The sequence below is a fragment of the Leptonychotes weddellii genome, chromosome 6 (genome assembly GCF_054177405.1).
Source record: "Leptonychotes weddellii isolate Sample4059 chromosome 6, ASM5417740v2, whole genome shotgun sequence".
NCBI classification, from domain to species: Eukaryota; Metazoa; Chordata; class Mammalia; order Carnivora; family Phocidae; genus Leptonychotes; species Leptonychotes weddellii.
Window position 1 is genome coordinate 106,064,747 of NC_138374.1, and position 16,687 is coordinate 106,081,433.

A 16,687-nucleotide genomic window follows, 5' to 3' on the forward strand; every position below is an offset into this window, starting at 1 on the left:
TTTTTTTTAAAGATTTTATTTATTTATTTGAGACAGAGAGAATGAGATACAGAGAGCATGAGAGGGAGGAGGGTCAGAGGGAGAAGCAGACTCCCTGCCGAGCAGGGAGCCCGATGCGGGACTCGATCCCGGGACTCCAGGATCATGACCTGAGCCGAAGGCAGTCGCTTAACCAACTGAGCCACCCAGGCGCCCTCCATCACACTTTCTAAAAATGATATACTTTCTCACTGTAAGTCTTAATCTACCTTGAAAAGGATAAGTGTGGGGATGCCGGAGTGGCCCAGTTGGTTAAGTGACTGTCTTCGGCTCAGGTCATGATCCTAGAGACCCTGGATCGAGTCCCACAAAGGGCTCCCTGCTCAGAAGGCAGTCTGCTTCCCCTTCTGACCCTCCCCCCTCTCATGTGCTCTCTCTCTCAAATAAATAAATAAGATCTTTAAAAAAAAAAAAAAAGGGTAAGTGTGCATTTCTTTTTAACATAGCTAAACAACTCTGTCAGCACTGTTTACTGAACACTTCATCTTTTCCACACAGATCCGAAATGCTAATTCTGTCACAAAACAAGTTTCCATCTATGCACAGGTATTTTCTAAACTCCATTCTGTTCCACTGGTCTACTTGTCTACCCTGGTGCCAATACAACAATGTCCTAATTATCATATCTTTATAAGTCATAATATCTGGTAGGGTATATCCTCTGATTTTGGTATCAATTTTATACTATCTTCATAAAAGGTAGGCTCCCTCTTTTTCTCTTTTCTGAAAAAGTCTGGGAAAGATTTAAGTCATTTGTGTCTTGGATGTTTGGCAGAATTGGTATATTACTAGTGTTTTCTTTACAAATAGATTTTTGACTAGTGATTCAATTTCTTTTCACGGTGATAGCACAATGTGGTCTTTCTCTTTCTTCATGAGTCAGTTTCAGTGAGTTGTATTTTCTAGAAATGTGTCTACTTTGCCAAAGTCTTCAAGATTTTTGGTGTAAAGTTGTGCAAAATATCCTCTTACTATATTTTTTCATCAGCTTTTCCATACCTAATACTGCTTATTTGTGCACTTTCTTTTTCCTTGACCAGTCTTGCCACTGATTATTTTATTAATTTCTGCTCTTATTTTTGTTGTTTCCTTCCTTTCCTTTTATTCTGTCCTAACTTAAGTTGTATGTTTAGTTCATTATTTTTCAGCCTTCCTGCTTTTTTAATATGAGTACGTAAGATTATGGTTTCCAATTAAGTACCATTCTAGCCACACCCTACAAATTTTGATATGTAACATCTTTTTCATTCATTTCTAACTATTTTCTAATTTCTAGTATGATCTCTTCTTTGACCTACAAGTTATTTAAAAATATGTTCTCTTTAATTCCTAAATGAATTAGAGTTTTCAGGTCATCTTGTGTTATTGGTTTCCAAACTTAACTGCACTGGGATTAAAGAGGGTAACCTATATAAAACACATACTTTGAAATTTTCTTGAAAATACTTTGAAATTTGTTGAAATTTATGGTCCATATATGATTAATTTTTTAAGATTTTATTTGAGACAGAGAGAGAGAGAAAACACGAGCAGGGAGAGAGGGGCAGAGGGAGAGGAAGAGTGAGAAGCAGAGTCCCCAGTGAGCAGGGAACCCAACACGGGGCTCAATCCCAGGACCCAGGGATCATGAGCTGAGCTGAAGGCAGATGCTTAAATGACTGAGCCACCCAGGCACCTCCATATGTGGTTAATTTTTATAAATATTCTGTATTCTTTAAAAGAATATGAATTCTCTAGTTAGGTGTAACAATTTATATATCAAGGTTATTAATTATTTTTTCCTTGTTTTTTCTACATGATCTATCAATTAGTCATGAATTATGTTAAAATCTCTCCCTATAGGGGTACCTGGGTGGCTCAGTCAGTTGGGCGACTGCCTTCAGCTCGGGTCATAATCCTGGAGTCCCGGGATTGAGCCCCACATTGGGCTCCCTGCTCAGCAGGGAGTCTACTTCTCCCTCTGTCCTTCACCGTGCTTGTGCTCTCTCACCCCGCTCATGCTCTCTGGCACTCGCTCTCTCAAATAAATAAATAAAACCTTAAAAAAAAATCTCTCCCTATAATCATATATTTATCTATCTTTATGGTACTGATCAACTTTGCATTATATATGTTAAAGCAAACAAACTTAGAATTAGAACACCCTCACAATTATTAGTGGCCGGTCACTAATAATGCTCTTTGCCAGCCATTGATAAAACTGTACCAGGGGAGAGGAAAGTCTTAGATTTGCTTGGAACATCTTTTCCCATCCTTTTACTATCAAACTTTCCATGTCCCTCCATTTTAAGTAGATCTTGCCGAGAAGAACATCTTAGGACTCTGTTTTTATTTCTTTGTTTATTTTCCTTTATTTCTGTTTTTCTTTTATCCAGTCTGACAATCTTTTTCTGGGGGATATGTGTGGGGATTAGGTCCATTTCCATTGATTGTGATTACTGATATATTTGCATTTATCTGCCATTCCTTTTGTACTTTCTCTTTGTCCTATCTTTTCCATGTTTCATCCTTACTTTTTTTTTTTTTAAAGATTTTATTTATTTATTTGGGGGAGAGAGAGAGAGCACACAGGCAGAGGGGAGGGGCAGAGGGAGAGGGAAAAGCAGGCTCCCTGCTGATCAGGGAGCCCAATGCAGTTCTCAATCCTAGGACCCCAGAATCATGACCTGAGCTGAAGGCAGATGCTTCACCAACAGAGACACCCAGGTGCCCTCACCCTTACTTTTTAATGACATTTCTAACAGATGAAGCTCACCATTTGTTAAGGGGTTAAAAAAGGAATAGTACTGTCTCACCATCCCTACTCTACAGAAAATGATGAATTAAAATTCAGTGGTGAAAAGCTCTCCTAAAGTTATAAAGCTCAAACATCCCCTTTGAAGTAGCCCTTTTCTCCACTCCAGGCCAGGGTAAGAATAAAAAATACTACTGGAATTCTGATCTACAACAGCTACCATGGCATAAATTATTTGACATTAAAATTATTCCCATTTAATGATATCATTCACTCTACTTTCTTCTGAACTTGTACAAGAAATCACAGGTCCTCAACAAGCATTTGTTTTAATAAGATCATTTGATTAGGTATGATCTTAAAGAGCACCATCCGTGGTTAGTTTTATTCTAAAACTTTCATATTCGATGGTTTTAAAAATAACTTGGAGGAAGCAAGTACAGGATAAGAATTATGAAACCTTTATCATAAATGCGTTACTGATCATCACCAAGTCTTTCTCATCTTTTCCAGGCTTCCAAGGCTAATACCCGCATCTCTTGATTTCCCAGTTCAGGACTCTTTCCTCTCAAAAAGCAAAGAAAGCAGCTTAAAAGGAAATGAGGCACATAATCCTACCTTCCTTGCAAGCATGTTGGCCAGCTGAGACACAGCCATGTGACCAAACAGAAACTGCACCAGCCGCCGTTTGCCCCATTCCATCCAGAAGCTCCACTCAAAGTCGGTCGGGTCCTAAATAGGCCGAAACAGGAGTTAATCAGAGGGATTTTTGCACATCTTAGGCAGAACACAAACTCCAGTTAATAAAACAACCAGAAAGGTGGCCAATGTGACTCCAAACTCCATAAAATGGCATTTATACACTTCCAGCCTGAGCGCCACCACAGCCCCACCCACTTCGACTCTTCCCTCCAGCTTGGCCGGTCTCATTGCCATTCTCCAAATAAGCATCTAGTCAGAGCGGATCCCCGAGGACCCTCTGTAGAACAGAAACCATTATTATTCCCATTTTATAAAAGATGAAACAGAGGCTTAAAGAATTCAATTCATGTACCCAGTGTCACATAGCTAGTGCAAGCAATGAATTGAGGTTATCTCAGGTTTGCCGCGCGAACAAGAGAAATGCAAATTGGACGCTAATAAAATTGCTTAAGGTCAATCGTGTTAAATCTTGCTGTCATTTCAGGCAGGAGGATAATTTGATAGAGAAATTAACCAATTCCCCATAGGATTAGGATGAAAGAATGAGAGATATGCTTCCTTTCCCTTCAGAAATCTCTGGGTCCATTAGCACCCTGTGTCTGGATCTGTACCAGGTACAGGGTCTCTGCAGCTCCCTTGCAGGGGCAGGTGAAAACTTCTGGCAAGACTGAACAGGTGAACAGCTGTGAACTAACATCCAAAAGCCTTGGTTTGGCCTCAGGAGCCCCAGGGAGATCGTGGTGGCCAAGCTGCATATGGAAGGAATAAACAGTGATTGGCCACTCTAAAATGGGCAATGCAGGGTTGGCCAGTGAGCATCTCAGCACCACCATGATGAAGTGGGGATCTGAGATCCTCAGGATTTTCTAGCCAAATTGTGTGGGTGGGGAAGGAATCCCCTAGTGCTACTGATACTGAACAACCCACCAGTCTGCCAACGGAACTTTAACTGGATTTAAAGGCAAATATGTGATTTTTCTTTTTCTTTCTTTTCTTTTTTTTTTTTTACATCTGAGAATTGAGGGGCAATTTCATACCATTACACATATTACAAAACTCTTTTTCCAGAAGGTAAACTATAGATAGAATTTATCTTGATTCATATCAGACTATGAATACAGAGGCAGGAAACCTAGCAGCCAAGGTTGCAAACTTGTTTTGGTTTAGATCCCAAATCTACCCATATACTGGTTATGATGATCTCGAACGAGATGCTTTACCTTTCTGTTCTACCTGCTCATATGATAACATTACTGATCTTCTAGGGGTTTGTGAGGGCTTTTTGCTGTTTGTTTTTTAAAGATTTGTTGATTTATTTGACAGAGAGCGTGGCGGGGGCAGAGAGGGAGAGGGAGAGAGAGAATCTCAAGCCGGCTCCACGAGATCATGACCTGAGCCAAAATCAAAAGTTGGATGCTTAACTGACGAGTCACCCAGGCGCCCCAGGGTTTGTGAAGTTTAAATGAGAACATATATACACCAAAAGTTTAAAACAGTACCTGGCACGCTGCACTCACTAAAAATTGTTACCTGCACTAACTGCTAGTCCCATGTACTCCCATCCTATGCTATCCACAAAAGACTGTATCATGCTTTATATGGTGCCACTTGTTTAAACATTTTTTTCCATTTTCCAAATAAATACTGTACTGACATTATCAAATAACATCTGTTCTCCACATTCAAGATCCTGATACACACACGACCTGCTCATAGAGCCCCCACCGCCATTAAAATCATGGATCTGGTCCAGTTCCTTCCATTCAGAGATGACGATATCATAGCCCAGGACAAGCCCATGCCCCACAGCCAGGGCAGCAGCAGAGCAGACAACTCCAATCTTTGACCTGGCTCTTGACCCCGATCCAAAGCTCATTTCCGCATCTCAAAAATTTCAAACTAGTGGAGAGTAAATTAACTAAATAAAGGCAAACAAGCTCAAAGGTCACGTGATGATGTCATGCTAGGAAAATGCCATTTTTGTAACGAGGATAAAAGTAAAAACACTAAAAGCCAAGCTTGAAATTTTTTTTAATTCCCTCCCCCTCAAAAATATTCCAATATTTTACCTTTTTAAATATAATGTTCTTAAACACTAAGAATTACACTTAAAATTCAGAACCCCAGGCTTACCTACGCTTCAAAACTTTTCCAACTTCAATTTTTTAGCAGAAAAATGATATCTCATAAAATATAAGAAACCAAAAAGACCTTTATGTTCCACCAGAAGGCCCAGGATTACTGAATACCCTGTGCTGGTTAAACCCCATCAACAAAAATTACAGTCTTTCATCATCAATTCCTTTTCAAAAAATATCCATTTAAAAGAAATAAAAACATTTCTCTCATGTCTGTCCTTCTCCATTTAAAATATTTACCTACAGGAAATAACCGGACAGAAAAGCTGAGCCAATGAACAGAACAAGATGGCCAATAACTGGTGGTTAATGATTTGGGTAAGAAAAATGTTGACTCGCCTGCTTTTATAGGCAAAAACTTTACAGACGCTGAGTTCAATCACACAATTCAAGGCAAATGGTAGAGCCTCAAATCAAGAACAATTTTTTCATATTCTGTTCCTTCCCCATTTCCTTTCTCGACCCTGCAATTCTTAGTCAATTTGAAAACTATTCTTCAGTTCTCGAAGTGAGTCAGACATAGACTGGGGGATACATTCTAGCCAGACAGAACCAGGACGGCTCCTCCACAAAGGGGAGACTGAACTCCAAGGGACGGTCATCCACATCCCATGTTCTGTATCAGTGCTTCTCAACCTTCGGTGTGCACACAAATCATCTACACATCTTGCTAAAATGTAGATTCTGGCCCAGATTCTTATCTCTGGGATGGGGCCTGGGATTCTAGATTTCCAAGAAGCTCTCAGGTGATTACATCTGGCCTAGAGGCCACATGACGAGTAGCAAAGATCTAACACTGATTATGCCTCCTTACAGTTAAATGTTCCTCACCCCAGAGGATCCTTAGCAGCTCACCCCACCTCGTATGGTTCCCAGGCAGGGACACACTAAAGTGGACCACCTAATATATACAAACTGAACAACCATCATCCTGCACACTATAGAAAGCTCTGAGCACCTAGATTCAAGAATTTTTTTAGATGAATAAGTTAACACACACAGTTATTCATTCTGATGCTTTCAATCTGCAACCAGGCAAAACCGAGAAGTCTAAAGCACAGGATAGTTCAAAAGAAAGGGCCCAGGCCTGGTATTCCTAACTACCTCTTTCCCATATAGACAGCAGAGTTCTATCCTAGGCACTGTGGGAAACCCTACAAGTATTCCTTGCCTTGGAGAACTCGCAGAACCAACACCAACCGCCCACCATTAAGACATTGAAAATCTACAAAGCAAGAGAGATCACAGGGATGTAATTCAACCACATATATTTGTATAAATGAGACCTTTCCTGCTCATATAAATCACTAATATTCTGGGTAGGTGTTTTCCAATGATAACCTCCCAACAACCCTTCCAGTCATTTTTGTTTTTTAACTCTGTGTTACAGATGAGTTAATTGGAGGTCAGAATAGGCAAATTATTTGCTCAAAATTAGTAGCGGGGAGAGCAGGATTTCAAACACAGGCCTGTTACCAAAGAAGAAGTCCTTTTCCAAGATGTTCCTACTTGTGCTGACTCTACCTGGACTCTCCTGCCCCTCCCAGACAGATAGATGCACACACTTGCACATACATGCACCCCACTATCTGACCAAATGGTGTCCAACCAAGAGGGTGCTTCCTTAATGCCACCATAACCACAGAGATGTTGGCTCAAGTGTGATGCCTTTTACCTTCTTCCAGGTGGACCTCATTGCGCCCCCTTCTGTCATTCACATCTCAATTCCAGTCCCTTTATCATAGTGGATTTTATTCTAGTGCTTTTTATTATAGTTAATTCATGTATTTTCTCTCGAGGAAGAAAAAATGACAAGTTCTTGAGAGTAAGAACCTTGACTTAACCAAATTTGTGTCAAAAATGCCCAACATTCAGTGAGCTTTAAAAATGGTGGGGGAGTGCAATCAGGCATCCTAAGTCCTCATCACACTTCTGCTCCTGCACAAACCTGGGTAAGTCCCTTGGCTATCTGGACCTGAGCCTTCTTACAGGTAAAATGAAGGGAAAAACTAGCATGATGTCTAAGATTCCTTTCTGAGAGTAAAAAAAAAAAAAAAGTTATATTCTAGACTAAAGGAAAGAAACCCTAGTAGAGTGCTAGTCACCTACCTACAGACTTTGAGTTCTGACCAAGTGCCCACCCTTTAGGAAAGCGGTTGATCCCCCATCACCCTCCCATGTAACCAATCCAGGCCTCCACCCTGTCTGCCTGCTCTGTTCCAGAAAGTCCACCACTCATCCAGCCTGCCCTCTTTCCCAGATTGGGAAGAAACTACTACAGTATATTTAGTATGTAGTAGGATACCGCCCATAGCAAGATAAGTCAACTATCTTCAGCGAGGCTAAATATCATGCCCTGGGTCCAACAGCCAATATATGACAAAGCCTGATTTTAAAGCCCTAGATCCTAAGCTGCTAAGTCCATATTTCACATGGTAAATACATATAGCCTAAAAACGGTTAAGATGGTAAATTTTAAGGCATTGCTCAGTGGCATTAAGTCCGTTTACACTGTTATACAACCATAACCACCATCCAGCTCCAGAATTTTTAGCTAGAATGTTCAACTGCTTGACTCAATAGAGTTAAATCTGACATTGATTTCTACACTTCTCTGGAACCTTGAAGGGAGGATGGGTGGAGATTCCCACAGAGTGATTTGTATTATGTATATATTTGATAATACATAAACAATAAATTATTTTACTCTGATAGCCCCAGAAACACAAATCCTGAAACAGATAGACACTCATAGATAAAATCTGAGAGAGCTGACCTGCTCAAGATCCCCCAAACCCAGTCGAAAAGAAAGAAGAAAGATTCTAGAAAGTAGACTGGAAAGGAGTGAACCCATGGCTAACAGAAGGGAAACATGAACATTCAGAAAAGCTGCAACATCTAAAACTCCATGGGAGGGGAGCCTGGGTAGCACGGTTAAGTGTCCAATTCCTGGTTTGGGCTCAGGTCATGATCTCAGGGTGGTGACCCTTCAGGGTCATGAGATGGAGCCCCGCATCGGGCTCCGCACTCAGTGTGGAGTCTGCTTAGATTCTCTCTCCCCTTCCCTCTGCCCTCCCCACTGTGCTCACTCTTTTCTCTCTCTCTCTCTCTCTCACTAAGATAAAATATAAAATGCCATGGGAAAGCAACCATCCTAAACTTCTCCTCAAAATAAAATATTGGCTCTGGATGGCAGATTCTGCCCACTGGCCCAGTCAACACTCTTCCAACCCCTTTCTACCATGACTTCCTAAACATTAGAGGTCAGAAGGCAAAACAACTACATTTCCCAGAATTCCCTGCAGCTAGCTAGCATATCTGCATGCGCCCCAGCTGCTGACGAACAAATACACAAGGACTTGGAAGGCGTAAGAACATAAAGATGTATAGGCTGTGAGACTCTCCCGAAAGAACGGTGGAAGAGGCCCCTGTTTCCTGCAGCAGCATCAGTGGGGACTCCAGGGTCCAGGCAGCCCAGAGGCACGGCAGCACCCCAGCACTATCCACTCAAGTTGGGACCTGGGCAGATGCCACGGTTTTGCTCTGGGAATTGTTCCTGGAAGTTCACTTCATGCCCGTCCCTACAGTCCTTCTGACTACTCTAAAACCTCCTTACATCCCTGCAATAAATTCCTTTCTGCTTCAACTGCCTAGTGTGGGTTCTGTTGTCTGCAATGGAATCTTGACCAACATACTTCGGAAGGAATTTTTCTGCTGATTGCAGTCCAGCTCCAGCTATATAACAGAACCCACTATGAAAATAATTCACTTTGAAGAACACTATTCTGAAATAAGTCTATTCAGTGGAGGAAAATAAAATGGAACAAAACACCAGCTAGGTCAGTCCAAGGAGGTTCTAGAACTGAATAATGAAGGCAGTGAGTGTGTCACATTCACAAGTACATCGATTTATATACTTCAAACCCAAACAGAAAATGATCTACCTTACCCACCAAGCTGTATTTTTCATTACCATAACTCTTTTTTCCCTCAGACAGAGGAAACAATAGAGAGCTGAATGTACTGTATATTACTGTTTTCCTTACCCTCATACCCAGCATTTTTCAAAAAAAGAAATATAACAGAAATGCTAGACACTTCTGTGTATCTATTTCCTAAATAGCATTATGTTCATATTATTTACTTCGAGAACATACCTAAGATCTCATCACATTGAGCAAAATTATCTCTGAACAGAGAAAACCTTTGTAAGATACTTGAATCCAGAAATGTTTCCCTGCATGTTCAAAGGCAGCAAGCTCACCTTAATGCCTATAAATCTCCAAAGGAGAAAGAAAAAAAGAGAGACAGAGAGAGAACTAATTTGTAAGAATTCTGCCAAGAAGCACTGCTCTCTGGATGAACTCAGGTTAATGATTCATTTAGCAATTATTGGAATAGTTTTATCTTTCAACGCATGTTTTGCTATGTCTAAAATAATTTGAACTAAATTATTTTACTGCTCACAATTTCCAGAGACAACACTCGTCCCCCAACCAACATTTCCTTAAAGATAAAATGTTTTGGGCTGCCCGGCTGGCTTAGTAGGTAGAGCATCCGACTCTTTTTTTTTTTTTTTTAAAGATTTTATTTATTTATTAGAGACAGAGAGCACATGAGAGGGGGGAGGGTCAGAGGGAGAAGCAGGCTCCCTGCCGAGCAGGGAGCCCGATGCGGGACTCGATCCTGGGACTCCAGGATCATGACCTGAGCCGAAGGCAGTCGCTCAACCAACTGAGCCACCCAGGCGCCCAGCATCTGACTCTTGATCTCAGAGTTGTGAGTTTAAGCCCCATGTTGGGTGTGAAGCCTACAAAAAAATAAAATAAAATGATAAAATGTTTTCATTAACAAAACTTTTTTTTCTATAAATAATAAAGTCTCTGCTTAAATTTTTTTGCCAGCCTGCACAGGTAAAGAAGATGCTCACAAGGGTGGGGATGCCATCAACAGGGCCAGCACAAACTACAATTATTCTACACTATATCATTCCTAGTCACTTAACTGGCCCTCATGATCTAAGCCTTATAAATCCATCGAGGGTATGATGGGAGCAAGGAGGTGTTCTACAGAAGAAGAGAGATTCTCTCAAGATGACTTAATTAAATCAAGAAGACCTAAATTCTTTGAATCTCCGCAACCCAACTAACAACCTAAATTCAGTAACATTCTCTGGCTAATCCTCTACCTACCTACTTCCTAGAAGTTGCTCCAGATTATTCAAGACTTATGCATGTACTTGATCAAACATGTATAGATTCTGTCTCCCTGCCTTGTCTACTCTATATTTCTCCTTTTCTTCCTGAAGCTAACAAAGAGAATCAAATTTTTAAAAAGAAATATTACATTCTAGTATAAAGTCAAATGCACAAAAACTATATTCTTTTCCCCACACCTCTCAAACTGGAAAAACACTATATTTTCTACAAGATATATGGAGAAATGAGTTGTAAACAAGTTATAAGGCTGATAAATAAGTTAGGGATCATGACCAAACAAAGTAATAGAACAGGATGGCTAGATAGCAAATTATTTACATAAGATTTCCCAGCTACAAACTCTGCTAATAAATTCTGCATCCCGTTAGTGTCGCTTCTCTCGAATACCAAAAAGACAAAGTGAGTCACAGTAAACATGGAAAAAAAAAAATGGTCCTCCACACTTTGGAAGCCTTGGCCCCTAACATGGCCCTCCCGCACAGAGGATTTGCTTTCTGCTTAGGAAGTCTGCACATATTCAAGAAAACTAGTTAATCCACAACATCTCTACAGTGGGCAAACATGAGCAAACTGGAACTCCAGGTAGAATCCCCAAATGTTAAAGGTCCCCAAGGCAGAAGGCCAATTAAGAAAGATTTGAGCGATAAAAGAGAGAAAAAAGAAAAACATTTTTGTCATCTATCCAGGGGGACAGGACAGGAGGGGAAGTCTTCATAACCCCAGATATCATTTTTCTTCTTGAATTTTACACACTGAAAGACCAGGAAAGTGGGCAGAGTATGTGAAGGGTTCTCCCACACACCTTTTCCATCTGTCCCCTTTGCCCATCAGCTGCCCAAGCTCTCAAAGAGAGACCTCCCTGTGAAACAGAAAATACATATATTGGTCTCTGCCCCCAGTGCCTGCACAGAGCACCTAAAACCCTTATAATTTCTTGTGATAAGAGCATTGGGAGAATTTTTTGTTCTAATACTTGGTCTTTGACCCTGGATCCTGACACAGGGTTCCTAATTCCCTTGGAATTGTCTGGGTGAGAGGAGCATCTTTTGTTGTAATAAGGTGACTCTTGGTGGGCTCCTGGAGGAGGGCTGCTCACCAGAAAGACCAAGCCAGGATTAGAAGCTTGGAATTTTCCACCCCACCCCCCATTCTCCAGAGAGGGGAGACAGGCTGGAAATCAACTGAATGATCATGCCTATGTAAGGAAGCCTCTATAAAAATCCCAAAAGTGGAGGGGGGGGGATGGGGTAGCCCGGTGATGGGTATTAAGGAGGGCATGTACTGCATGGACCACTGGGTGTTATATGCAAACAATGAATCATGGAACCCTACATCAAAAACTAATGATGTAATGTATGGTGATTAACATAATAAATTTTTTTTTAAAATTCCCAAAAGTACCAGTTTCACAGAACTTCTAGGTTGGTGAACTCATGGCGGTGCTGGGAGAGGGGTGCTCCTGGAAAAGCATAGAAGCCCCACACCTCTTCCCACAGGCCTTGCCTATGCACTTCTTCCATCTGGATGTTCACGTGTATCTTTTATCATATCTTTCTATAATAAACTCATTTCCCCCCAACCCTCCCATGAAGCATGGCTAAAAACCCTGGATGTAATTATAAAACAAATATAAGAAGACTCTGAAAGATGGAAAGAAGAAAGCAGCCTGGCTAGGAAACTCAGGATTTGAGGAATGACATGAACAAAATAAAATAACTCACAGATGGGCTTCACAGTGGAGGTAGAGGACACAGGAAAGAATCATCGAACATAAAGACAGGTCAATAGAAATTACACAGTCTGAATAACAGAGAAAAAGAGGCTGAGAAAATAACAGAGCCTCAGGGATCTGAGGTACAATTATAAAAAATATAACGTTCATGTCACTGGAATCCTAGAAGGAAAGGGGAAAAAATGTGGGGCTGAAAAAAAATTAAAAGAAATAATGGCTACAAATTTCACAAATTTGGCAAAAGGCATAAGCCTACAGAGTTGAATGAACCCAATCAAATTAAATATACCAATTAAAAGAAAATGGCAGAATGAATTTTTAGGAACTGATCCAAATCTATGCTGCCTGCAAAAAATTCACTTCAAATATAACACAAATATAAGGATAGAAAAGGATACACCATACAAAAGAAATCAGCAGTCACTATATTAATATCAGATCAAGTGGACTTCGGTGAAAAAAAATCACGAAGATCATTAAATTATGATAAAAGGGTCAATCCAACAAGAAAATGTAGCAACCCTTGGTGTATGTACCAAAAAACAGAGCTGAAATATCCATGAAGAGGGGCGCCTGGGTGGCTCAGTCGTTAAGCGTCTGCCTTCGGCTCAGGTCATGATCCCAGGGTCCTGGGATCGAGCCCCGCATCGGGCTCCCTGCTCCACGGGAAGCCTGCTTCTCCCTCTCCCACTCCCCCTGCTTATTCCCGCTCTCGCTGTGTCTCTCTCTGTCAAATAAATAAATAAAATCTTTTTTAAAAAAATGAAATATCCATGAAGAACTGACAGAAAAGGAGAAACAGACAAATCCACAATTACAGTTAAGACTTCAACACCCCTCTCTCTCAACAGTTGATAAAACTGCTAGACAGAAAATCGAGGATACAGGAAAACTTACCACCAACCAACAGGATCTAATCAACATTTATAGGACATTCCATCCAACAGCATCAGAACACACATTCTTTTTAAGTACCCATGGAACATTCACTAAGATAGACTTCATCCTGAGCCATAAAACAAATCAACAAATTTAAAAGAATTTCATCATACAGAGTGTATTCTCTGACCACAATGGCATCAAACTAGAAATCAGTACCAGAAAGATAACAGGAAAATCTCCAAACACTTAGAAATTAAGCAACATACTTCTAAATAACCCATGAGTCAGAGGGGAGGTCTTGAGGGAAATAAAAAAATAGAACTGAATAAAAATGAAAGTACGATTTATCAAAATATGTAGGATGCAACTAATGCAGTGCTGGAAAAATATTTATAACACTACATATGTATATTAGAAAGAGTCAAAGTCTCAAAACTCTAAGCTACCACCTCAAGAAACTAGAAAATGAGCAAACTCAGAACAAGTACGAAGAAGGAAATATAGATAAGAAATCAATGAAACAGAAAACAGAATAGAGAAAAATCAGTGGAACGAAAAGCTGGTTCTTTGTAAAAATCACGTTCACAAATCTCTAGCAAATGGACAAAGAATAAAAGAGAAGGGTGCCTGGGTGGCTCAGTCGGTTAAGCATCTGCCTTCGACTCAGGTCATGGTCCCAGGATCCTGGGATCGAGTCCCACATCAGGCTCCCTGCTCAGCGGGAAGCCTGCTTCTCCCTTTCCCTCTGCCTGCCACTTCCTCCTGCTTGTGCTCTGTCTCTGTCAAATAAATAAAATCTTAAAAAAAAAAAAAAAAGAATAAAAGAGAAGACAACCCAAATTAAGGATAACAGGAATGAAACAGGATATCATCAAGCTCCACAGACATTGAGGCTAATAAGGGATACTATGAACAACTCTCTATATATAAATTTGACAACTTAGATAAAATGGACTAATTCCTTGGAAAGCACTACCAGAACTCACCCAATACAAAATACATCATTTTTTTTTTAAGATTTTATTTATTTTTTTGACAGAGAGAGACACAGTCAGAGAGGGAACACAAGCAGGGGGAGTGGGAGAGGGAGAAGCAGGCTTCCCGCGGAGCAAGGAGCCCGATGCGGGACTCGATCCCAGGACCCCGGGATCATGACCTGAGCCGAAGGCAGATGCCCAACCGACTGAGCCACTCAGGCGCCCCCAAAATACATCATTTTAACCACCAAAAAAAATTAAATTCATAGCTTAAAACGCCCTTAAAGGAAATCTCCAGTCCCAGGTAGTTCACTGAAGAATTCTATTAGACACCTGAAGATGTTCTAAGAGGGAAACACTAACTCATTTTATAAGTCTAGCAATGAACACATGAAATCTGAAGTTAAAAGTACAAGACTACATATAACCATTCAAAATCGGACAGTACCAAAAAAAGAGAGGGGGGGGGAGGGAGAGAGAAAGAGAGAACTAGAGTCCAATATCCCTCATGAACATAATCACCAAAATTCTCAACAGAATATTAACAAATGGACTCCAGCAATATGAAAACAACATTATACACCACAACCAAGTGGGTTTATCCCAGGGATATAAGGCTGGTTTAATATTGAAAAGTTAATCAAAGTAACCCACCGTATTAACATATTCTTTTTTTTTTTTTTAAGATTTTATTTATTTGTCAGAGAAGGAGCGTGAGAGCACAAGCAGAGGGAGCAGCCGGCAGAGGGGGAAGCAGGCTCCCCGCCGAGCAAGGAGCCTAATGAGACCTGAGCTAAAGGCAGACGCTTAACCAACTGAGCCACCCAGGCATCCCATATTAACATATTCTTTATTAAGAAAAATCCCATGATCATATCAATTGATGGGGAAAAATTATCTGACAAAACTCTATACTCATTCATAAAAACTCTCAAAAAACTACGAATAGAGAGGAACGTCCTCAACTTGATAAAGAACATCTACAAAAAATATACAGAAACATCAAACTTAATGGTGAAGTCTGAATGGTTAAGAATAAGAAAAAGACAAGGATGTATACTCTCATCACTCTTATTCAACATAATACTGGGAATCCTAGCCAGTACAATAAGAAAATGCAAGTTATACAGATTGAAAATGAAGAAATAAAACTGTCCTGATTTGCAGATGACATGGTTGTCTATGTAGAAAATCTCAACAAACCTATCAAAAAAGGGAGAAAAAATACTTCCTGTAATAAATGAGTTTAGAAAAGTCATAGCATACAAGATCAAAATATAAAAGTCAATTATACTTCTATATACTAGCAGTTAACATGTGGAAATTGAAATTAAAACTGTAAGACCATTTATAATTGCTCAAAAAATAAAATACTTAGGAGTGCCTAGCTGGCTCAGTCAGTACAGCATGCAAGTCTTGATCTTGGAGTCGTGAGTTCAAGCCCCACACGTGGCATAGAGTTTGCTTAAAATAAATAAATAAATTTAAGTGTTAAGAAAAATAAAATAGAATACATAGGTATAAATCTAACAAAACATGTATGAAATCCGTACACTAAAAACTACAAAACACCAATGAAAGAAATAAAGAGGTAAACAGAAAGATCTGCTGCCTTCATGGGCTGGAAGATTCAACATAGTAAAAACATCAATTTCCCCCAAATTGATCTAACATTTTAATAGAATGCCTATCAAAATCCCAGCAAAATGTTTTGTAGATACAGAAAAGCTTGTTCTAAAATGTATATGGAAAAGCAAAGGAACTAAAGGAGCTAAACAATTTTTTTTAAATATTTTATTTATTTATTTGACAGAGACACAGCGAGAGCGGGAACACAAGCGGGGGAGTGGGAGAGGGAGAAGCAGGCTTCCCGCTGAGCAGGGAGCCCCATCATGGGGCTCGATCCCAGGACCCTGGGATCATGACCTGAGCCGAAGGCAGACGCTAAACGACTGAGCCACCCAGGCGCCCCGAGCTAAAACAATTTTGACAAAGAATAAAACTAGAGGGACACCTGGGTGGCTCAGTCGGTTAAGCGTCTACCTTCAGCTCAGGTCATGATCCCAGGGTCTTGGGATCGAGTCCCGCATGGGGCTCCCTGCTCCGCAGGGAGCCTGCTTCTCCCTCTGCCTCTGCCTCTCTCTCTCTATCTCTCATGAATAAATAAATAAAATCTTAAAAAAATTTTTAAAAATTTTAAAAAAAAGAATAAAACTAGAAAGATTATATAAGATTATATAAGCTAAGTAATACAAAAATTAACT

The 16,687-nt window shown here is 40.2% G+C and overlaps 1 protein-coding gene across 4 annotated transcripts in view; it reads right to left on the reverse strand.

The window, feature by feature from the left end:
• HHAT (hedgehog acyltransferase) overlaps window positions 1-16,687 on the reverse strand; it is a 275,981-nt gene that overhangs the window by 209,706 nt on the left and 49,588 nt on the right. For all 4 annotated transcript variants that reach the window (XM_081824856.1, XM_081824859.1, XM_081824858.1 and 1 more), the window contains one exon: window positions 3,392-3,505. In XM_081824856.1, coding sequence (XP_081680982.1) covers window positions 3,392-3,505 — 114 coding nt within the window. The remainder of the gene's footprint in view (window positions 1-3,391; window positions 3,506-16,687) is intronic.